Genomic DNA, 25,666 nt, shown 5'->3' with positions numbered 1-25,666 from the left:
AATGTGGGGGAAAGCCCGAAGTGACTCAGGTCTCAGACGTTTACCACTTCGGTGAAACCCACGAGCACGGGTATGGTGCTGACAAACCTAGAAACATAATCGTGGCGAACCGTCTAACCGTTAAACTACGAGCTAGTGTAAAGTCAAAATATATAACAGTCGTCTTCCTATCACAAGTCATGTCATTATAAAAAAAAATAATATCACTGATTAATGCGAGGTCGCGTTCTGGAACTCAGCAGTATCACATAGTTGAGAGATATGGTATCTTGATCTGGTTATCACCGGCTATTTTTGTCTTTGATATGTGACAACATCGGTTGCTGATTCCCACAAACAGAATTGTTCATTGATGTGCATCTCTAAGTTGTACCCATCTACTGAGTATGCCATACCACAGATGTTGGTCACCACTCACAGTGCTGTTACTGTTGTGGCGTCCCACACAAGGTATGTTTCCCAGTTCAAATGTAACACAACACAATGCGTATAGTTTGTATCAGATTAGCAGCTACAGAACAGTCCAACCAGCCTGTCGTCAGCTAGATAACGTGCCGTGTCATTGTGATGTAAAATTTTTGTAGATCACCATCACGGTATCTGGCAAATAACAGAGAGGGCTGATTGATTTGTTCTGAGCCACACACAGAAGGCCTGACCGTAAGACATTAAACACATGTATTGTTCAATATGGTTCCCTTCTATTGATACACATTTGTCGCAATGAGTGAGTGAGTTGGGTTTAACGCCACTTTTAACAGTATTCCAGTAATATCGTGGCGTGTCAGCTTAATATGGGAGGAAAGCCCGAAGTGATGCAGGTCTAAGACGTTTACCACGTCGGTGAAACCCATGAACAAGGGTATCAAATCTAGAAACATTATTGGGGCGAACTGGGATTCGAGCCCACACTCATAGGTTTCTGGCGTTTCCAAGGGACGCAACTCTGCGAATCGCAGCGCCTTAGACGACTGGGCCACCCCCACATATTTGTCGGGGCGAGTTTCGGAGAAGATCTTCTCCTGGCTGTCCACGAATGTTGTCCACCTCAGCTGTGACGTCATCGAGTCAGAATAAGTCAGGCGAGAGATTTCGTCATGTTTGGAAACAGGAGAAAAAAAGCCGGTGGTGCGGAGTGAGATCAAAGCTTGAAGGGAACGCTGTTTCCTGTTTCACCCTCAAAGGATGGCATAATATTGGCCCTCCACTGTCTGGCACATTTACTGGTCGTCTGGATGATGGTCAAACATCTGCATCCCAGACCATGAGGACATAGCCTATCCAGGTCATTGGACAGTGTGTGCCTTATTTTGTGGTGGTGTCAAATACTCCCACTATGTTATAAGAGTCCGTTCGTGTGGTTTTGACCACTTGCCTGCCTTTTAGGAGCAGTGGCGACTGTTTCGGCAGATGATCGAGAATGTGTTCAGGCCTTGAAGGTTTGTGTTTTGATGCTAAGTCCTTTTTCTGCAAGTACTTGACCTCTGCACATTCCTGAATTTTTGTCAAAAAATGGCACATATCGCTGCATATTGTTCTGACTTGTCATGGCGAAACAATATTCTCAAACTTGTGTGGAAATACTCCCATGACATATAAATTACAGGATACTTAACTCTTTCGCAATACCGTCTATATGAGGCGTTGAAATTATCAATCAACCCTCGCATAAATATAATATATGTCTACTGAATCGCCAGGGTTTAGATATCAAAACAGATCTCGTCTTCTTCTTTACAAAAGTCAGAAACATCACACATAAGGAAATCACACTCAACTAGGGTAGATTGATCGTACGTTACAAAATACAGTTGTGGGGTTATAATTTCTGATGTCAATTTTTGACAAGGAATTCTTGTTTGTCAGCACAGTAGACCAGTGTTCATGCGTGTCCACAAACTGCCTTGAGACGTTCAGCACTGAAAAAAAGAACGTTATGCAGACATCTTCTTAAGTTAACATTCACAAAATTAACCATTTTCATTTGGGGAAAACAACTACAGCTTCTGTGAAACGTGTTGGGCAGGAACAGGGTAGCGTGGAAGTTCAAAACACATGGAGGAATGTATGGGACCATTAATTACCGAACTCAATGTTAAGGTCATCTTCCAGATGACTGACAATCCCCAACTTGGTAATACTACTAAACTTGAACTTACCAATGTTTATTCATTGTAAAACACGCATCTGCATTTGATTATCTGTTAATTATTGAACAGTTTCTGTGTCAACAAATATATTTTTGAATAGTATTACAGCTAACTACTGATGGAATGTCTCCTTTACCTATGTCAACGCCAAATCCAGCCGAGACATTTGTACGCCTTGTTGGTGGGTCTACTGCCAATCAGGGCCGGGTCGAAGTGTATGCGTTTGGATCGTGGGGAACAGTCTGTGACACGACCTGGGACGTCAAAGATGCTGCCGTCATTTGTTCCATGCTGGGATACTCCGACTTCACGTCAGTAGTAATTCTTTATTCTATCACACAATGCCTGCATGTATGTGTTTGTGTCTATAGCAGAAACCATGCATGACACCTCGTCCTTTATGCTCCCCTTTATCATCACACATGTTCTTTATTCTGATGATGCCAGGGACGAACCGAGGTGTACGTATTCACTTTAACATGGATGCATGTGCACGATGATCTATTTTGTGGACGGGATCAACCACAATGAAATCATAGTAGACACAATTTATTAATAACTACTATTTAATTATCGTGAATCTGTGTTATTTTCTGTGGACCATTATATGTACCATGGGTCGTTGGCGAATAAATATAGACAATGTAAAGACAATGATAACTTCTTTTTTACTGTAAAGGCGACGTCTCGGTATAGATCCTTAATCCATCAATCCAAAAGATCCATAAATTGTGTCTACTTTGTCATCCGTCAACTTCTTAAACAATTCACAATGAACACAGCCTTCAATCATCTTTGCAACCTGAATGCCGTATGGGCGGTTACATGTGTTCAGTCGAAACAAAATACAACCGAGACTCCCCGTCCTGACAATGGCATCATTTCACTTTACAGATTGTATGGCCAATGTAAGCCTACGACTTTTAACCTAAAGTATTTGACAACAGATGCAACGGTGCTCTGATACCAATAAAATAGGTCCAGCAATACAGTTATATAGTGAGGCAATCGCATGATATGAACGACTGTCAGAATTAACACATTTCGACAAATTACAATAAAATAAAATTACACCTTGTTCATATCAATGACTAGGACATACGATATTATTCGGGGATATTTAGCGTCACCTTCATACAATTCCATTTCAAGACATTTTGGATATTGATGAATTCTAGATCCACCTTAATGACAGGTCGGTAGAAATGCGATCGCATGTCTCTACTTTCCTTGACCGAAGTGCTCATGTTAAAATAATGAGTAAGCTTTAATGTAACCTGTTCAACACAAGTCATCCATCCAATCAGTTCTTCATGAATATGAAATATTTTGGTATGATTCCAATAAACATGCGATTTCGGAATTGTCCCATATACAACAATCACTTAACTTCTTCACATACCAAAGCTGTGTACATGAAACTCATGTATTGTATACATTGTATTGTATTGTATAGGTACAATGCTTCACTGTTGTGTCCTTAACGATATGTGCCATCCTATCTATATAAGCATCCTCAGTTCTGGACTGTCGTACATGTATTGTACATTCACGACAATGTTGATGGTATATTTTAACTTATTACCTACAATGATTATTTCGCCATTTCGTCGTATCATTTCTGTGTTGTAAGATGATAGGCCATTGTTGTCAAGAATTTGTTGTGTTGTCTGGTGAGATGGTACACAATTGCCATCTACTCTTAGCTGTGGTATGATGTAAAACGATACGTCATTAGTGCTACAATTTAGTTCAGGTATGTTGTGCGAAGGATAATTAGTTTCATTTAGTTTTGAATAGACTATACATCGTTGTCGTCAGATCTGGAGGTTCTATCCAGCGCCAGGCGGCTTTTGGCGAAGGCACAGGTCCGATATGGCTGAATAACCTGACATGTCTAGGGTCAGAGGCGACCATCACACAGTGTCCACTCGGAGGATGGAGAGCAGATGATTGTGGCCACAACCACGACGCTGGAGTCACGTGCTCATCAGGTCGGTCATCAGCTGTCTCGTAAAATTCTATTAATTAACGTCATGGCCGTCGACGGCCTCAAAGTTTGTGAATCAAGTAAGGATAATATTCATGGATGAACAATGTCTTTATTACAATTGAGAGCGACGTTTCGGTGTAGTTGCTAACACCGTTATCAAGCAAGTGATATACAGAGTGTGGTTGACAAGTATTTATACAAGTAGGAGGCAATGTTTGTACAGTGGAGTAGATATCAAATGCCTCCTACCTTAATTGTAATAAAGAAGTTGTTCGTCCATAAATATCATCCTTACTTAGTACTCAAACTTTTAAATCAAAGAAGTTTGTGTATCAGTTGACATCCTCCTGAGCATAAAAGTAATGAATTAAGTCAAGTAAATCAAATGTAAACGAGCAACCCATTTTGAGAAGTCGATCAAATGGCAGTTTGATAAAGTATTGATCCATGGCCGCATCAGAAACAAGCTTTTACTTATGTTGAGCACTATCGGATAGAAGATAAGTGATAACTTGTTAAAGCCACCACGTAATAACACAATAACACAAATCACATGTTACGAGCTGCCTTGGGGTTCTAGTGCAGATGATACAACAAAAAAACAAGACAAAAAAAACACAATTTTCCCAAATCGCTCGGTTGATGTTTAATGCCACGAATCTAACGAGTTATATGAGATCAAACCACTGATACCCCTTTTTCGCAGTTATCAACAAAGAAGGAACGAAAACAGATCAAACCATTTCACATATTTACAAATGGCATACAGACGGGTTGTACACTTGGTGAGAAAGCATCGTTATATGTATATTTTAGCAATATTTCGGTGCTACCAGGGTTCGGAACACATTGTATGAGTTTCACATGTTGTGCCTATTCGGAGAATGGAACGCTGGTCTTCAGCGTGACATCAAGCTACCCAAAATGATATACATTTAAACTAATTTGTTAGACATAGGAATAAAAAGCATATACCTTCATCACTTTCAGCACAGCTACCCAACAACTTCCTGCTGATAACAGATTCGGCAGATAAGAAGATCTACCGTATGGATGGCCGCACCTACAGTTACGTCGACATACCAGTGTCCTCAGCAGATACCCCAGTGGCAATTGATTATGACTTCGTTGATGGGCGAATCATTTGGACAGATGTTGGCTCCAAACAAATCCGCAGTGTGACACTGGCTGGCACAACGGAGAAGGTTATTTGGCAGCTCAATACAGGTAACTGTCCACAACCTTTCCTGATATTCATGTTCCTGTTTATTATAGCTTGCCTGACACCAAAACAGAATGCTGAGGGAGACAAATGCCAAGGGTCCTTTACTTGTCCCCTTATTAATCTTGGCCTCTGCTTGTCAGTCAATGCAGTTGACCATCTCAATACTCCAAACACAATTGCAAGTGCCTCCTTCACGTTTATGTGCATGTCATACACTTCTGACATATCACATAACCACTTGATATTCACCAATTCAGCATAAAAGCAGGTTCCTCTCTCTGGTCTGAATTGTGTCATGGGTCTCCTATCTAAGAACTGTTTCAAGCCTTTGAAAGTTTTAAGGAAATCCTGCCACCATGTATTTAATTCCTCATCCAACAACACCTTGCCACTGTTATCTAGAAGTGAGTTCCTTGTCTTCGACAGTCGCCACAGAAAGGTTAAACATCCTTGTTCTACCATCCCTGCTTAACTTAGTTTATAAATGAGGGTTTCCAGTTGATGTTCAGTTGCACATATTCTGGAAGCAAAGTCATCTATTCCTTCTTGAAATGCCTTCAGTTTACTGCCTGATAGTGCCACAAGAACTTACTGTTACATTATACTTTGATTTGAGGTGAGACGTGGAAATACTTTTGGACTCATTGATGCTCTCATTGCACCAATGAGCAATTTGCAGTCAAATAAATAGGTGGCATCACCGTCTCCCTTGAAATTTAGCCCACTGAATTTGGTGTGGCCCCTTAAGGGCTAACCAACTTTGGTTTCATCCCTGTGATGACTTAATTGCCTAACATACTTTCTTGCCTTATTTGCTTTTCAGTCACATTCCTTTAGCAACCATGTGATTTTTGTATGCTTGTAGACATTCTCCACCTCCGCTTCGGATTAAAGTAGGCAGGAGTCTCCCACGCTGCACACTTTCACAATTTTGTTGTTGAGATTGGTGAGGAGCTTGTGTGCGTGATTTTGCTTTACTCAGACCATAAAAAAATACCAGACACATACTTGGATGCAAATATCCTGGACATACTTTTGATAATCATGTATGCCTGGTATGTCTGCATCTTTAGGGTGTCCTTCAAAATGCCTACACTGGCATAGATCCACATTTCCTGTGATTATTTAGACAACTTGTTCTTACATAAGCCCTCACCTAAACTCGACACAGTCACTTTCACAATCTAGTGACTCTCAGCAAATTAAGTCTATCATATTCCTTTTCTTGCTTTTGATTTTGTTGTTGCATGCCTCTGTTGTTGCCGCCATGCCACTGTCAACTCGGAGGCTGCCAGGTCGGATGTCTTATCATGCTTCGCCCATCATGGCTACTACATTTGGTTGCCTGCGTCAACTCTGAATTTCGGTATTAAAATCCCCCCCCCCCCCCCCCCACACACACACACACACACACCTTCAATTTTCACACTTTCACCTTGAGAACCTCTTGTCCATTCCATCCTCGATACCATACTGTAAGTTGCTGGCATTCTATTGCCTGTCCCCTTTAATTCCTGTGTCCTGCCTGCTTCTGCCACCCTTCTCAGTTACTATAGGGATTCAAGATCGGCTAGTGAGCACATGGACGTCACTCCAGTAAAAACAATTTGTATATGTTAACAAATACATAAACCAGGGAAATGACTGGCTAGACAGAGGTTAGAACCTTTAAAGTTTACAAACCTACAAAATCATACCAGACATATGTCACATAGAATATACCTTAACTGTGTTGGCAAAGATGAATAATTTATCTTGTTTGGCTTTACATGATTTTGTGAAGCTCTATAATATTTGAATAAATGTGAAAGTATTGTGTATGGCTACTGAACCAACTCTGCCTCTTAGCTGGACTTTATGCACGCACACGCATCATCCCTAAACTGAGAATATTGGTTAGTATTCACACGGAATGAAGTCAGCATTGAACGCCACTAAGAACACAAAAAATGTCTTTCAGTGTCACACATTAATCTTGCTCACTCATTTCCACGAAGCTCTGGACCATCTCCGTGGTCAAGTGGGTAGACGTCTGCCCAGAGAGCGGAAAGCAGCGGTTCGATCCACGGCCGCCTGTACCATAAAACGTTAAAGGATGGGTCTTGTTGTGACCCTAGCAGGCGCTCGTCCTGCTTTGGTTGGAGTAGGTATACTCTGAGTTGGGTATTCGTGATAAACTGAAGTATGTCAGTGCTCGAGAGTTGACTATAATGTTCAAAAAGTCCTAGGCCACATACATGCTGTCTGTTTGCTTCTATAGAGAACGTTGATGACACACCTTGTATAGGCTGATTTCAACTATTGGCTGGTCGCCCGTGATCTCATCAAACCATCAGGGCATGCCGTCACAATCAACCAGTTGACACATTTCACCAACCAGTCCTCATGGTGTACCGGGTATTTTTCTGCACATGTGTAGACAGCCGACACTAAACTGCTATCCTTTCATTCCTTGTCAGCGGCTGTGCCCAATGGAATCTCCGTCGACCCGGTGACACGCCTGATCTTCTACACAGACACTGGCAACGACATCATTGGACTGATGACGATTGACGGCTTTGCTCACCTGGCTATCATCAAGGAAGAACTGGATGAACCCAGGGCCATCGTGTCGGACCCGTCCACAGGGTGGGTGTACACGAACATCTTGTCAGTGTTTTCAACAATGTATCTCTCATGTACAATTACCGGATTGATATGGCGATAGTCATAAGTTACTATTAGGTCGATACGCCCTGAATCGTATAATGATTTTTTTTATTTTTGATATTTTTGATGAATTATTGTGAGTGGCAACACTAAAGATGAAGAAAACAAGAAAACATTTTGAAGCTCTGCTCATCGGCCGAGATTTGACAGACAATGCTATCATCCATTCCTTCATAGTTGCAACGCATCACAACACATAGGTATCAAGGCGTTTTACTATTTATGTGAAGATACACATGTCTAGGGACAGAGTGACACATGACATCTTCTCTCTGTGTTTTTCTAACATAGTGTCAATAGTTTACTTCATCAGCCAAGAGGGTCGTTTGGGTAGCCTAGTGGTTAAAGCGTTCGCCCGTCATGCCGAAGACCCGGGTTCGACAATGGTACAATGTGTGAAGCCCATTTCTGGTGTCCCTCGTCGTGATATTGCTGGAATATTGCTAAAAGCGGCGTAAAAAAACATACTCACTCAATCACTCACCCATCAGCCTGGAACAGTATTAACTGTTATTATGGGACACATACCATATTGTTCTGCTGTAAATCGTTCACATGCATCAGTGAGTGAGTGAGTGAGTGAGTGAGTGAGTGAGTGAGTGAGTTGGGTTTAACGCCGCTTTTAGGTCACATGTATCAGTTACAGTGCAACAGTGACATTGCTGTTGCTATTATAAGTGTCGGGGTACATGTATCCTTTATTTTATATTGCTAGGGTTACATCATACAGCAAGCTCATTTCGTATTACTTTATTAGAATCTTTATCAAAGTTGGTGATAGCAAAATGTATCATTTTAAGCCCAATATGTAAATTATTTCTGAATGTAACAGTTCTTTTGCCAGAATGGGCATGAATGGATGAAACATTGATCTGATAATTTTGTCTGTATATCTACTAGCATACGGAGCGTGCTAAACCATGTCATGATTATTACTAAAGAATCCGTCTTGATTCTTTCAAAGATAAAAAAGTGCCTGCATTAGTAACGTTTCCATGGAAGCAGTAGATTCTCAAGGGTAGGATAGCAAGTTTTGTTCTTGTATTCTGTAGGCTCGTTTACTGGTGTGACTATGGGCACAGTCCCAAGATCGAGAGAGCGTCATATGACGGGTCGATGAGAACTCCTCTTGTAACAACGCAACTGATTCGACCAACAGGCATTGCCATCAACCCAGACGGTAACTGTTCCCTGTCTCTAATTGTTGTCGGATTGATGAATTTAAAAGAACAAACATGACAGGTCTCATGTTGTAATTCTGTGATTAACGAGACTGTGACCAGCTCTGGACCTGCAGGTGATAACTGTACCAGTGAAGGGACTTTGAACCGCTTGTTGTACAAATAATTGGCCGCCAGTGTCGTCAACAAGTTAAGTTTTACCATGATATATTTGATTGTGTTGTTTGGTGTATCAGGCACACACATACCCACTTTGGCCACGTATAGTATAATGAACCACTGAGGCATAACTGACTCACGAAGCTGAATGATCAACATGGCACAGAATATATACAGTAGGTGCAGGATTAACGTTAGAGGACTACCAGTAACAACAATTGCAAACATAAGGGAGATTACCATGAGAAGGTTTGAACAATGACAACTGAAGGATAATACTGTAGAACATTGACAGAGAACACATGATTGGGCCATGAAGCCAAGTATACAGGAAAAGTATTCATAGGTGGGTGATTATTGCTGAAATGAATTCATAGTAGGCGGATGGGATGAAATAGTCTTGATCACTGTTGATTGATGCTTGTCGGGGGAATGTAGACTGCTTTTGTTAGTTTTCCTTTAGTGAAGTCATGGAGGTTGTTTGAGAGGATTTGGATGTTTTCCCAGTTGATGTTGTGATTGGGGTAGAGGTTGATATGGTCCGAGATGGCTGATTTACAGTCTGATTTGATTGTTGAAGTTTTGTGATCTTTGATTCTGCCGTGGGCGGGATGTTTCACCTTCGTTTGATTGTCCACAGTTGAGGTCAGTTTTATAAACTACACCATTAGGTTCTTGGCGTTTGGTTATGTTTCTCCTGCTGGCTCTTAGAAGGGTATGGAGGGAGGTGGAACTGGTGAAGTAGGTCAATATTGGCTTGCTGTTTGAGAAAGCTGCTGATGTTGTGGGAGGCTTCTCCCATGAATGGGAGGGCGATGCAGAAGGGCGCTGATTCAGGTTTAGGGGTCGCAGATCTGGATGTGGGATGGAGTACAGAAAACAAGTTTCGGAGGATAATTGTTGAGGTTAGTGAAAACATGGCGGAGGTGTTCAATCTAAGGTTTGGGGTCAGCAGAAGAGAGGTTGATGGCTTGGTTGGTGAGGATAATGATGATGCCAGTCTTAGTTGTAAGGGGACGGTTGGTGTTGAAGTGGATGTACTGATCGGTTTGGGCAGACACTGGTTTGGAATCTGTTGGTTTGGATTCTGGAGACAGGTAATCTTGTGTTCTTCTGTTGCAGGTAATGAGCTTTTCTGGTGTGATGAGGGTTCTGGTAAAATTGAAAAATCTCGGCTTGACGGACGCAACCGTGTCGTTCTGTCTTCCAGCGTGGGGTCTCAGTATTTCGGCATTATATATTTTAGTGACTATCTCTTCTTCACCGACTGGTCCCAAAAGTAGGTAGACCCATTGCTTCAGTAAACACTTATCAGTCACCTTCCTGTCCCTGCAGTAGGTGCCAACAGTGCTTCAGTAAGGACTTGTCAGTCACCTTCCTCTCCCTGCAGTAGGTACCAGCAGTGTTTCAGTAACCACTTGTCAGTCACTTTCCTGTCCCTGCAGTAGGTACCAGCAGTGCTTCAGTAAACACTTGTCAGTCACCTTCCTGTCCCTGCAGTAGGTACCAGCAGTGCTTCAATAAGCACTTGTAAGTCACCTTCCTGTCCCTGCAGTAGGTACAAGCAGTGTTTCAGTAAACACTTGTCAGTCACCTTCCTGTCCCTGCTATAGGTGCCAGCAGTGCTTCAGTAAACACTTGTCAGTCACCTTCCTGTCCCTGCAGCAGGTACCAGCAGTGCTTCAGTAAACACTTGTCAGTCATCTTCCTGTCCCTGCAGCAGGTACCAGCAGTGCTTCAGTAAACACTTGTCAGTGACCTTCCTGTCCCTGCAGTAGGTGCCAGCAGTGCTTCAGTAAACACTTGTCAGTCACCTTCCTGTCCCTGCAGTAGGTGCCAGCAGTGCTTCAGTAAACACTTGTCAGTCACCTTCCTGTCCCTGCAGTAGGTACCAGCAGTGCTTCAATAAGCACTTGTAAGTCACCTTCCTGTCCCTGCAGTAGGTACAAGCAGTGTTTCAGTAAACACTTGTCAGTCACCTTCCTGTCCCTGCTATAGGTGCCAGCAGTGCTTCAGTAAACACTTGTCAGTCACCTTCCTGTCCCTGCAGCAGGTACCAGCAGTGCTTCAGTAAACACTTGTCAGTCATCTTCCTGTCCCTGCAGTAGGTACCAGCAGTGCTTCAGTAAACACTTGTCAGTCACCTTCCTGTCCCTGCTATAGGTGCCAGCAGTGCTTCAGTAAACACTTGTCAGTCATCTTCCTGTCCCTGCAGCAGGTACCAGCAGTGCTTCAGTAAACACTTGTCAGTCACCTTCCTGTCCCTGCAGCAGGTACCAGCAGTGCTTCAGTAAACACTTGTCAGTGACCTTCCTGTCCCTGCAGTAGGTGCCAGCAGTGCTTCAGTAAACACTTGTCAGTCACCTTCCTCTCCCTGCAGCAGGTACCAGCAGTGCTTCAGTAAACACTTGTCAGTCACCTTCCTGTCCCTGCAGTAGGTGCCAGCAGTGCTTCAGTAAACACTTGTCAGTCATCTTCCTGTCCTTGCTATAGGTGCCAGCAGTGCTTCAGTAAACACTTGTCAGTCACCTTCCTGTCCCTGCAGTAGGTACCAGCAGTGTTTCAGTAACCACTTGTCAGTCACTTTCCTGTCCCTGCAGTAGGTACCAGCAGTGCTTCAGTAAACACTTGTCAGTCACCTTCCTGTCCCTGCAGTAGGTACCAGCAGTGCTTCAATAAGCACTTGTAAGTCACCTTCCTGTCCCTGCAGTAGGTACAAGCAGTGTTTCAGTAAACACTTGTCAGTCACCTTCCTGTCCCTGCTATAGGTGCCAGCAGTGCTTCAGTAAACACTTGTCAGTCACCTTCCTGTCCCTGCAGCAGGTACCAGCAGTGCTTCAGTAAACACTTGTCAGTCATCTTCCTGTCCCTGCAGCAGGTACCAGCAGTGCTTCAGTAAACACTTGTCAGTCACCTTCCTGTCCCTGCAGCAGGTACCAGCAGTGCTTCAGTAAACACTTGTCAGTCATCTTCCTGTCCCTGCAGCAGGTACCAGCAGTGCTTCAGTAAACACTTGTCAGTGACCTTCCTGTCCCTGCTATAGGTGCCAGCAGTGCTTCAGTAAACACTTGTCAGTCACCTTCCTGTCCCTGCAGTAGGTGCCAGCAGTGCTTCAGTAAACACTTGTCAGTCACCTTCCTGTCCCTGCAGTAGGTACCAGCAGTGCTTCAATAAGCACTTGTAAGTCACCTTCCTGTCCCTGCAGTAGGTACAAGCAGTGTTTCAGTAAACACTTGTCAGTCACCTTCCTGTCCCTGCTATAGGTGCCAGCAGTGCTTCAGTAAACACTTGTCAGTCACCTTCCTGTCCCTGCAGCAGGTACCAGCAGTGCTTCAGTAAACACTTGTCAGTCACCTTCCTGTCCCTGCAGCAGGTACCAGCAGTGCTTCAGTAAACACTTGTCAGTGACCTTCCTGTCCCTGCAGTAGGTGCCAGCAGTGTTTCAGTAAACACTTGTCAGTCATCTTCCTGTCCCTGCAGTAGGTACCAGCAGTGCTTCAGTAAACACTTGTCAGTGACCTTCCTGTCCCTGCAGTAGGTGCCAGCAGTGCTTCAGTAAACACTTGTCAGTCATCTTCCTGTCCCTGCAGTAGGTGCCAGCAGTGCTTCAGTAAACACTTGTCAGTCATCTTCCTGTCCCTGCTATAGGTGCCAGCAGTGCTTCAGTAAACACTTGTCAGTCACCTTCCTGTCCCTGCAGTAGGTGCCAGCAGTGCTTCAGTAAACACTTGTCAGTCACCTCCTGTCCCTGCAGTAGGTACCAGCAGTCTCCAGTTAGGGGGTACATCTTGTGAATGGCACTGACCCTTTAGTACATTTCAGCTAGTATCCAATGACTGTAGCTACACGGCTTACTAGTATTACAGCAATCTCTTGAGTCGCAATCAACAAGAACTGAACTGTTTTGTTATATATCTGTAAGTTGACGTTGAAGTACCACCAAAGTTTTAATGAGATCCAGTGTACTAATATGGCTTATACAGTTCTCACATAAATCAACACTGAAGTATTTCCATAACTGACTTTGTCTAATTTGATGATGATTCAACTACTATTCAGTTAGGTGTAAGTATATCTAACATGTACATCATTTATACAGTAATCCTATTTGGATAACATGGCTGAGTACCTATTTCATTGTTTCATAGTCTTAATTTTAGTGACAGGCCACATTGAAAACGATTAACAGCAAAAACAGTATTAAGGCTTCTTTTAACTTTCACTATATAATTTGAATTTGAATATGTAGAACTGTATTTCGGATGTATGATGACGGCACTGGACTGACGACGGTGGGGCCAGGTGGGTTTGGGCGTCTCAACGACATCCACTACCACAGAGATGGCTGGGGTCCATCAGGTATGTGACTACATTCGTTATAACCCATGAACATATCCATGTCACCGGTATATGACTAATTTACGATTGATATCTACCTCACAACGCGCAGACAACGTCATCCACTCATACAACAATGCCTTAACTGGAATACGATTTTGTTGGTTACATTATTGTCAATCATATAACGGCAGATTAGTGTCTAAAAAAGAAAGATCGAAAACAAAGCCAGAAATAAATGATACATTTTCCATTTATCCTCAGGAGCTATCAGTAGAATGGGCGTGAAGCTGATTATTATCATATGCAGAACCGTCTGTCAATTACCAGTAATGGGACAATCTCATACACATCTCAGTGTAGACTTACATTCTCAGCGGAATGACACATTGTGACAACGTACCTTAATGATACACAGTGTCAAATAAATATCATCCCTGGAGCTGGGTTTGTGTTCAAATGTTTAGGAAATTGTTTAAAACTCGTACGGAGGACTGGTTGAAGCTGTTTTCAGCACCCATGGTCAGCGTCCAGACAGTTGATGTTCTGTAATGTTGACCATTTCCATAATCACAGGAAGTCTCTGTTGAATGCAAAGTCCTTTGTACGGTCGAAAGTTATTTTGGTAGAATCGTGACATACAGGTTCCACCTTTTTTCCATTTTTCTTACTATTATAAATGTCCGTTCCCTATAAGCATATGAGTAAGTGCGTGAGTGAGTTGTGTTTAACGCCGCTTTTAACAGTATTCCAGTTATATCACGGATGTCATAGATTTCGGGCTTGCCCAAGGGCTGCAGCTCTACACAGCGAGTCGCGGCGCCTTAGACGACTGGGCCACCCGTGCCCCCCTTAGGCTCCAGGTATAAATCGATGATCTGATATCATTCAAAAACCATCAATCACCCTCTTCCCTTCCACTGAACTTGAAAAAGGAGACCAGTGAGACCCCCTCTCTGGTTTCCTATATAGAACCCTGCATAAAGATTCAGAGTGACAAAACACTTTCCTCACACCGGGATGACAAAAGGGTCCACTTGATCTTCCCAACAGTCAACTTTCAGTTTATGTCAGCAATATTCCAACAGATCCAGCATCAGGTGTCCACGGAGACTGCAGAGAAGATGAAACCACTCAAGAGTTGTTTAATCAGGGACACTTGAAAATTTGAGGCATCGATGACTAAAATGGTGTCCGATGCAATTCTCTATTTTGACTTGTACCATATGTGAAAGGTGGGATCCGTTCACCTTTTCGCGAAAACCTGGTATCATCACTATTTGAGAGCGATTCATAAACACATGCTCATGGTAAAGTCTGAATCTTACAATCGACTTTGCTTTTGGAAGCGATTTCTGATGAATATGGAAAATGTTTTGTCGCTTGTATTTTGCCTTTTCTACACTTTTCTACAAGGTGAACAATGAGGTTGTGACAGTGACCTGCGGGAGATGTGTCACGATAAGGATTATCTTTTTACTAGCAATTTTGTATTTTGCTCTACTTCAGGTACTAATGCGTGTAGCAACGGGCGTGGTGGATGCAGCCATATCTGTTTGCCCAACCCTGGCAACGGTTTCTTTTGTATTTGTCCTGACGGTCTTACACTTCATCCAGACGGACTCACCTGTGGCATCAGTGAGTTGTTCCTAGTGTTTGATTGTTTGTTGTTTTACGCCGCACTCGGTAGTATTCCAGCTGTGTGACGGCGGTCTGTAAATAATTGAGTCAGGACCAGACAATCCAGTGATTAACATCATGAGAATTGATCAACGCAATTGGGATACGATGACATGTTTCAACCAAGTCAGCGAGCCTGACCACCCGATCCCGTTAGTTGCCTCTTACGACAAGCATAGGCGCCTTTTACGGCAAGCTTGGGTTGCTGAAGACCTATTCTACACCGGATCTTCAGGGGTCTGTTCGTAGTGAAGGCAGTTGTAGTGATGCACCAATGTATACAATACCAGACCGATTTAAGTCCTTATGTTCAGAAATACAAATATATGATGCGGGATAATACAATCTAGCATCGCATAAGGTTAGGTGAACATCGCGTTCAAGATTATTGCATTTATATTTGCACTTCATATACGTGTATGTGTGTGGATGCTTCTACTAGTCCGAAGTAATGCCCATTTTAAGAGCTAGTTCACTGAGCTATAAACCAAATATAAACTATAAATATCCACTCAGACAAATTACTGACTGCGAGCCGATCAGTCCTTGTTCTAGCCCCTTGATGCTGAGCACCAGACAAGGTAGCAACAAATAGCATTATTATGTCTTTTGATATGACGCGGCCAGGGATCGTGCTCCGACCTTCTGCTCTCCGTGCGGATGCTAGACCATGGAGGCGGTCTAACTTCGCATATGACTTGTATGGGTTGCGTTATGTTGACAGTTTGGTGTGTGAGTATTAGTTTTTTAGTTATACGACGGGATGTCAGTTTTATTTTGGAAGAAAACACATAGTATTACAGGTCTTTGAAAGGTATTTAGAAGTGATGTACATAAGGAAGAGAATATATGGATGCCAATTTCGTCATTATGAGGGACGTTTCGGAGTATATGCTTCCTCCTTCATGAATGAATTAACCTGATGAAGGAGTAAGCATAATATACTCGTTGTGTTCCTCATAATAAATAAGTTGACATCCATATGTTATCTCCCTTATAGTATTACAGTTCATAGACCTTTACCACTTTTACGAAAACCACGAGCACGGATATTGTTCTGACAACCAACCAATAATTCCTATATTACGTGTGATCTCTCATAATACATCAGTATTATCTGGTATCTACAAAAGGGGTAGTTAACGGCGTCCAGTCTCATACCATACATCCACCAGGGCAATTTTGGTTCCAACATATTTAGCGTCATATTGATACTTCAAGAAGAGAGCGTTAACTCTATAAGTAATTAAGTAATGTATTTTATGAAAGATAAGCACGTTTCGTATTTCAACACTACTTTTCATACAACCTACTTGGTTAACCATGTGTTCATCAATGAAGGATATCACGCACATTGTACTTTGCACAGCTAAGCCATGTCCGGCACTGTTTCCTCCGAAGTATGGCTCCGTATCCCCACACAACTGTACAGAGTTAGAAGCTACGGCTGGGACGTACTGCACGGCCACCTGCACGCCAGGCTTCTCTCTTCTTGGCCAGACAAATCTACAATGCATGAGCAATGGGCAGTGGAACAACTTGGGAGCTCCGCTTTTATGTCAGGGTAAGACACTCAAATGGACATTCAATAGCCACTGGTGCCAGATAGAGCGTGCATGTTTGTGTAGATGTGTCCTATAATTTAAGCGCCAGAGATAAAAGTGTTCAAAAGTTTGATTGTCTCAGGAAGAGATGTGTTCAATAAATGGAGCACCAGCCATAAATGTCTTCAAATTTTGAGCATCAGAAATTAGAAGTGATCTATGCTTTGATAGTCGGAGATAAATGTGATTAGGTATTTAAGTGTCAGAAGTAGATGTTTGAAATAATTTGATATTCATACGATATATGATAGATGTGTTCAACAATTTGAGTGTCAGAGTGTAAGGTATTGTTATAAGGCACGCTTACGACTCATATCGGTCTTCTTTAGCCGGATATCAGAGTTCTCACTGAAGATAATATTATACTTCTTGTATTTAAATAATTGATACTTGTTTAAAGTTATTAACTTCACTTTTCTGCATATGGACATGATATCATTTCGCCAACAGTAAATTGCATCAACAAGTTTCACATGTCATGGCGCGTTGTTGTTATCAGACACACAAGGTCCCAACATCACCTGCCCAGATAATCTAGATGTGAAAGCACCTAAAGGACATGAAACAGCAATAGTCAACTGGACACAACCCACAGCATCCGATAACACTGGCGAGGAAGTGACCATATATCAGAGTCTGACGTCACCGATTAACCTAGCTGAGGGAGTATACACTGTTACAGTGGGAGCAGCGGATGTATCCGGCATTACCACTACTTGTGTCTTCAAGATATCAGTCACAGGTGAGAGAGGGGCGGTGGGGTAGCCTAGTGGATAAAACGCTGGCTCATCACGCCGAAGACCCGGGTTCGATTTCCATCAAGGGTACAACGTGTGAAGCCCATTTCTGGTGTCCCTCGCCGTGATATTGCTGGAATAGTGTTAAAAGCGGCGTAAAACCATACTAACTCACTCACAGGTGAGAGCAGTGGATATTTAGTGTAATACAATGACGCTTTTCTTCAAGGTCACCAGTGAGAGGTAAATAACACAGGTGTTCGTAGCCTGCCACCCACTGTTGGGGAAGGGGTGAGAGAGTGAATATGGTTTTACGCCGCTTTTACCAATATATTTCAACAATATCACGGCGTGAGACACCGGAAATGGGCTTGACAATATTGTACCAGGTCTTCAGCTTCACGACCGCCCCTCACCCATATGGTCAACCACGGTTTCATAATGTTCCCCTACATCACATAACAAAAAGGTCCCATTGAATGATGTTACACTGACGAACATTTTTCCTAGTGTTTTGTTTGCAGTGTTGACATGCGCCGACCTCAGCCCTCCTCCGAATGGATATATCGATTCAACCAGCTGTCGGTCTTTCTATGGGTCTACTTGTCACATTAACTGTCGCCTAGGCTACACTCTGTCTGGTCCACGTGACATAACATGTGACATCAACACTGCTGGGGAAGCTCGCTGGACAACTGGTACACCAACCACGTGTGTAGGTCCGTAACGTTTTTAATGGGAGAATCAATGAAATATTCTGAAAAATAAAATGTCTTGAAATCCTAAAAACAAACAACTACTGAGACTATTTCTCAGCACGGATGTTGCAATATAACGAAGATGTTGTTCTGATGATGGTAAAAGGCGATTCACTTATCTCATACATATATTGAAGATAATTTATCATCCCAAACAAGCTCCCACAAGAGATATCGCTTGGGTGAGATCAAGCAATAACTACATTTTAGATATCGCTGTGATGAAATTGCATCACAATACTTTGCAGACCATTGTGACGTCATTGGTTACCATGACGTCACAATCAAATAGCACCACTAATGGCTCTTCTACTGCAGCTGTTAGCAGTACTGTTTACACCTAAGACACAGCTGGTTACTGTCTACAAACTAAAAAAAGTTTGAAGAATGATGGTTGATAATTAAATCTCACCCTTGTGTCTTTTGATATCAAATATATCAACACTCGTTGATAAAAGTGGAAAAACTCCTCTGCACGATATATTTGATATCAAAAGACATTTGGGTGAGATTCTCTATATCATCAGTTTCATTGAATCGTTTATGTTTTGTTCATACAAATATTTCTGATGAAAGTCAAGTTTTTCGTTCAGAATTGCAACACCACTTGTTGCTTACAGTCATAAAAAAATCATAAAATTCGTTTGTCTCCCACACAATATCTAGTCCGAGACTTGGAGTACTTTCCTCCATATTATATACTTTATTGACATGGAAAACAACTTCTCACAGCTATCATCTGCCCGGCACCAGAGTCTCCGATCCACGGCAGATTGCTGAGCTGTGAAACGCCATACAGTTATCAGGAGCTATGTGAACAGTCTTGTCAAGATGGCTACACGCCTATCAGTGGTACGACGATCAGGCGTTGCGAAGAAGGCAGCTGGTCAGGACAACAGCTTGTTTGCGCCAAACCAAATGACACCAGCATTGTAACACGTCGTAAGTTTATGTCGATTTTATCGCAATCATTATTGAAGGCCCTTACTTCCCACATACATGTATACTAAAACACAGGTATCGTTTATGTATTTAACCGGTAGATGTGTGTGTATAGGCAGCTGTTTTAATATATGAACAATATTAGATAATATGATACATATATACGCGACTTAAATGCGAAAAACGCGAGTGGTCTTTTTTCGCCTTAATGAAACTTTATGTCTCCAAAATGACATTAAGATGGCCTCACAGCACTCTTTAGACAGCGGAAACACCAACTTGAATATAAACACAAACACGGTTAATTCAAGGATGTTTTAAGGATTGTCAACACCTTACCCGCGCTCGTGGGTTTGACCGAAGTGGCAAACGTCTGAGACCTGCATCACTTCGGGCTTTCCTCCCACATAAAGCTCACACGCCGCGATATTACTGGAATGCTGTTAAAAGCGGCGTTAAACCCAACTCGATCACTCACTTGACATTTTCACTCAGAAACCAATGTAAGGTTTATTATGTTGGTGATACTAAAGTCTTTAAACCTGTGACGCAAACGCACGACAACTCACTAGGGTTGGCAAATAATATGGCCAGGTGTCTTGCAACTCTTCAATTACAAGAGACAAGCTGGACCTTTTTTCTGTACAAAACACATATATCACCAGGCTCCGATTTCTCGAAACGAACTCAAGGTAAAAAACTGACTTTTGTGTCGAAAAAGGGCCAGGCGTTCCAGAGTCTAAACCTTCCTATCTGTCGAGATGCGATGGAAATGAATGTGTTAATCAAAATATAACCAAAGGTCTCTTTTACAGATAGTTCGTGTCATTCCCTGGTAAATCCAAGTCATGGCAACATTCTCCCACGTCTCTGCGTCGGATCCGACCTTCTACCCGGCACTCGCTGCACACTGACCTGTGATGAAGGATACCACGCACTGTCGACCATCACACTGACCTGCAGCAGCACCGGGCAATGGAATCCCTATGGCAACCCGCTGGTGTGTCTGTCTTCAGCCACAGCAGGTAACACTTTGAGAAACCTGGCACCAAGTTCGCGCTCATTGTCAGCCCTTAACATAGTCACTTATTCGACCGACCTACCTGTCCCACCCAGGATAATGAGAGCGTCTTGTGGTCAGCCCTTAACATAGTCACTCATTCGACCGACCTACCTGTCCCACCCAGGATAATGAGAGCGTCTTGTGGTCAGCCCTTAACATAGTCACTCATTCGACCGACCCACCTGTCCCACCCAGGATAATGAGAGCGTCTTGTGGTCAGCCCTTAACATAGTCATTCATTCGACCGACCTACCTGTCCCACCCAGGATAATGAGAGCGTCTTGTGGTCAGCCCTTAACATAGTCATTCATTCGACCGAGATACCTGTCCCACCCAGGATAATGAGAGCGTCTTGTGGTCAGCCCTTAACATAGTCATTCATTCGACCGACCTACCTGTCCCACCCAGGATAATGAGAGCGTCTTGTGGTCAGCCCTTAACATAGTCACTCATTCGACCGACCTGCCTGTCCCACCCAGGATAATGAGAGCGTCTTGTGGTCAGCCCTTAACATAGTCACTCATTCGACCGACCTACCTGTCCCACCCAGGATAATGAGAGCGTCTTGTGGTCAGCCCTTAACATAGTCACTCATTCGACCGACCTGCCTGTCCCAACCAGGATAATGAGAGTGTCTTGTGGTCAGCCCTTAACATAGTCACTCATTCGACCGAGATACCTGTCCCACCCAGGATAATGAGAGCGTCTTGTGGTAGGAAATATATGAACACAAGTTGATTCACGTAGCCAATCGGGGCGGTCGGGTAGCCTAGTGGTTAAAGCGTTCTCTCGCCACGTTGAAGACCTGGGTTCGATTCCCGACATGGGTATAATGTGTGAAACCCATTTTTGTGATAATGCTGGATTATTTTGAAAGCGGCGTAAAACCATACTCACTCACTCATGGGACAAATTCCCGAGGTTCAAACATGGATTTCTTCAATTCGAATGAATATTTTGCAACCAAACTATTTCATATTGCTGTGGTGTTGCATCAATGTCTGGTGAGAAGATGTGACCTACCTCAATGTGTACTCACGTGCACCGACGTAGTGAATCGTTTCTTATGCAGGCAACCACTTCTTTACCTCGCTGTGGTAATGGTAACCTTTGATGATGACAAGGGTAAAGTCACTTTCGAATTCAGTGCATGTTCCTAATGTGAAAATTGGTGTAAGCGTTAGAGCCATTGCCAATATCCATAGGCGTACGCGTCCTTTAGCCATGCAAGAAACCGCTTGTCCTGGTTTCTAATGCAATAATAATATCTATTGTGCCCACATTTAGTGGTCACGAGATGACATAATTAATACGATCTTCATATCGGCTTTTAAAAATAGCCCTCAAGCTTGTGTGTTTGTAAAACCAATTAAAGCCTTTGACTATACGATGCGCAACAACCATAGGGTAATTCTCTTTGTGTGACATGAACTGTTGCATGGTTTTATTGCGATAGTAAGTCTTTATGTTGATGCTTACAGCTACTTCAAGTACCTCACATAATGCATGTGCTAGTATATAAAAATGTTGGATATTGATGAGGTGAATTCTAGTGAACGCGGTAAGAGGCGATTAACGGAATCGGGTGGTCAGGCTCTCTGACTTGGTTGATGCATGTTACCGTTTCCCAATTGTGTGGATCCGATGCTCATGATGTCAATCACTGGATTGTCTGGTCCAGATTCGATTATTTACAGACCACCATCATATAGCTGGAATATTGCTGAACATTAAACAAACACACAAACACCTAGTGCAGGCGTGTTATGTTTACAATGAGTCTGTGAATCTGTTAACATCATTTCAGCTACAGCACCTGACACATCAACCTAGTGCAGGCGTGTTATGTTTACAATGAGTCTGTGAATCTGTTAACATCATTTCAGCTACAGCACCTGACACATCAACCTAGTGCAGGCGTGTTATGTTTACAATGAGTCTGTGAATCTGTTAACATCATTTCAGCTACAGCACCTGACACATCAACCTAGTGCAGGCGTGTTATGTTTACAATGAGTCTGTGAATCTGTTAACATCATTTCAGCTACAGCACCTGACACATCAACCTAGTGCAGGCGTGTTATGTTTACAATGAGTCTGTGAATCTGTTAACATCATTTCAGCTACAGCACCTGACACATCAACCTAGTGCAGGCGTGTTATGTTTACAATGAGTCTGTGAATCTGTTAACATCATTTCAGGTGCAGCACCTGACACATCAACCTCGTGCAGGCGTGTTATGTTTACAATGAGTCTGTGAATCTGTTAACATCATTTCAGGTGCAGCACCTGACACATCAACTCCAGTGGTGGCGGGGGCAGTGACTGGTATTATTATTATTGTGTTGATCATCGTCGGGGCAATACTTCTTCATCTGCATATGTACGTACACTCAGTCCCTTCTATGTCTGTCTCTGATATTCAAACGACTTAATTGCTTAAATCTAAATAATCTTTACAAGTCTAAGCGTGTGTATGCTACTCTGCTCATCGTGCACCATGGTGAGGTGAGGTGAAATGGCGTTTAACGTCGCGTCAAACGTATTGCCCTTATATTGCGACGTGCATGCATGTGTGGGTGGGTGGCTACTTGTACTAGCCCGGACTAATGTCGGTTTTACAGTGCGTGCCCGCTGATACACCATACCCCTTTCAACATGAATACCCTACTAAGACACAGCAGAGCGACTCCGAGCAGACCAGTCCTTGTTCTAGCCTCTTAATGCCTAACGCCAGACAGGGTAACAACAAGTACTTTCTTGTAATGTCTTTTGATATGGCGCGGCCGAGTATCGAACCCCGGGCCTTCCGCTTTCCGGGCGGGTTCTGTGTATAGTGGTTTAAGGCTGATCTAGTCTTAACGTTTTGAGTGTTAAGTAGAAATGTAGGTAAACGTCTCCTTGGTTAATGAACCATTATAAGGAGGGTGGTCAAAGAGAAATACCTTATGATTTACCACGACCATAGATGTATAGTCGTCTACCAAGACTGGCCATTGATGAATGAAAATGAACAAATGTCGCTGAATCTAAATCCATTAAAAATATACATTTGATCACAAATAAAAAATTCCAGTTACTAACTGAGGACTACTTAAAAGTTTTGCCGTCTGTCCATTGTCTTGAAATACCGCCCCAGGAAAAACTAGTGATACTCGGTACATTGGGCCATAGATGTTTCTTCCAGTGATCTAATAGCGGTTAACGACCCTTTAGCCTATGCTTGACACCTCTTATGATGGCGTGTGTTGAGTACAGGAAGGTATTAAATTATGAAACAGGCAACATTTTGCTATTTGATGTTTTTATTTGTATTTTATATTACCACCTAAATCCATTGTTGGAAGATACCACAGTTTAATGTTGTTGCTAGGCTGTACATGTTCGCGACCTGGATGAGCAGTGGTTTGATTGCCTACAAATAAGACGCCATCATACACGGTTGGTAACTGTCATAACAGCTTGATCAACGTGTGTAAACAAGATGAGCCCACTTATGACCTTCGTTATACATATGCAAAATATATGTATTTGTGTGTGTGTGTACATACATACATACATACATACATACATACATACATACATACATACATACATACATACATACATACATACATACATACATATATATATATATATATATATATATATATCATTGGTCCCGCCAATTTGCAGAGAACCTGCAAATAGCAGTATACTCTAATATGTCAAATTACAAAAGCAACGTTCGCATTTTGTTCATATTAATTTGCACTCGCATACATTTCACGATTTAATGTATATCAGCAAGGTCAGTAATCATGTGTTAAACATTTACATTTTTCTTACACCGTTTTGACGCTGGAGTGACCAGGTGGAGGTAACTAAACGGATCGGGTGGTCAGGCATGCTGATAAGGTTTGATTGTATGTCATCGTTCCACAGTGTAAAATAAACGGTCATAGTGTTAATCACTGGACTCTCTGACCGTCACATAGTTTAAATGTAGCTGTGTTAGTCGTTAACCAACAAATATACAATTATATTATATTACGATTCATTACTCTGCTTCAGGAAACGCCGTCCTAGAGGTAAAGTGACCGATGATGAGCAATGTTCCAACAGAAGCACTAATGGAATACAAAATCCGACCTTTGAGAACTCAAGTTGTTCTTAATTTAGATGATCTGCCATTCTCTCTAAATTATGCTTCCCAGAAGACTGTTTCCTATATGCCACAACTCTGCAATGAAACACACAAACTTTTGCATGTAAAACAAAAAGAAGATTGTGGTGGTTATTCAGACCTGTTGCTGTCTTGTTTTACATTCGTGACCAACTTAGTTTGAACATATTTTCGTGACAAAACACAATAGGACTGGACAAAAGTCTCTCATTTGTGTACATTTAATATTTGAATGTTAAAGTTCAATATATTCCACTCTGTTATAATATTTGTGCGTGTGTTGCATAAACATTGTACGATTGGCCTCATTGCCTCTTATATGAATAACAGTTTGTCTGTGTTGTCTGAGTGTTGCGGCAGGTACAATTTTGATTTTGCTATTGTTGATTTATTTTAGATATGAAACATAATATAAAGGCTTACTTTAGGACGAACGCAAGTATGAATTTATATGAAACATGACACAAATATAATATAAGGGAAACTTGAAAAAATGTCCTTCGATATTTCCCCCTTTTCTCATTAACTTTATGCTGACATTGAAATACGCCTTAGGACACATGGAAATGCAGCATTTAATCAAGAGTTGTGTTGCCAACCCTTATCCTCTGTGACGACAATGATGTCATACAATTAAGCATTGTTACACTGCCATGTGGTTACACTTAAGAAATGTTGCAGAGATTACACAATACAGTGATACAATGGTGAGTTAGTGAATTATATGTTAGGTATGCAGGAATTGGAAAACACGAACATGTCAGTAAATCGGAGACATACAGATCAACATTATTTATCGATGTTTAACAATCAATTGAACAGTTTATGTGCTTATTGTTTACTGACTAAAGTAGTAGATGAAAATAATTCATTAATTATAAAGTGTGAATAAAAACAGGATGATTAAGACATTAAAAGTTCACTGTGAAAGAGGAAGATTATAGAACTTTAGCTGGAGATA

The 25,666-nt window shown here is 42.2% G+C and overlaps 1 protein-coding gene across 1 annotated transcript; it reads left to right on the top strand.

The window, feature by feature from the left end:
• The first annotated feature begins 312 nt into the window (after positions 1-312).
• On the top strand, positions 313-24,957 carry LOC124129468. Its single transcript, XM_048387021.1, has 16 exons — positions 313-450; positions 2,251-2,461; positions 3,972-4,144; positions 5,134-5,370; positions 7,828-7,996; positions 9,130-9,257; positions 10,540-10,696; positions 13,667-13,776; positions 15,265-15,393; positions 16,805-16,999; positions 17,539-17,781; positions 18,301-18,495; positions 19,267-19,476; positions 20,292-20,501; positions 22,821-22,923; positions 24,594-24,957. Exons 1-16 carry the CDS (start codon positions 387-389, stop codon positions 24,694-24,696), a joined length of 2,637 nt encoding a protein of 878 aa, XP_048242978.1. The 5' UTR covers positions 313-386; the 3' UTR covers positions 24,697-24,957.
• Positions 24,958-25,666: the final 709 nt, after the last annotated feature.

Source organism: Haliotis rufescens, unplaced genomic scaffold, assembly GCF_023055435.1.
Source record: "Haliotis rufescens isolate VD_foot unplaced genomic scaffold, xgHalRufe1.0.p SCAF_63, whole genome shotgun sequence".
In the NCBI taxonomy this organism is placed as follows: domain Eukaryota; kingdom Metazoa; phylum Mollusca; class Gastropoda; order Lepetellida; family Haliotidae; genus Haliotis; species Haliotis rufescens.
This window is presented reverse-complemented; position numbering and strand designations above follow the sequence as displayed.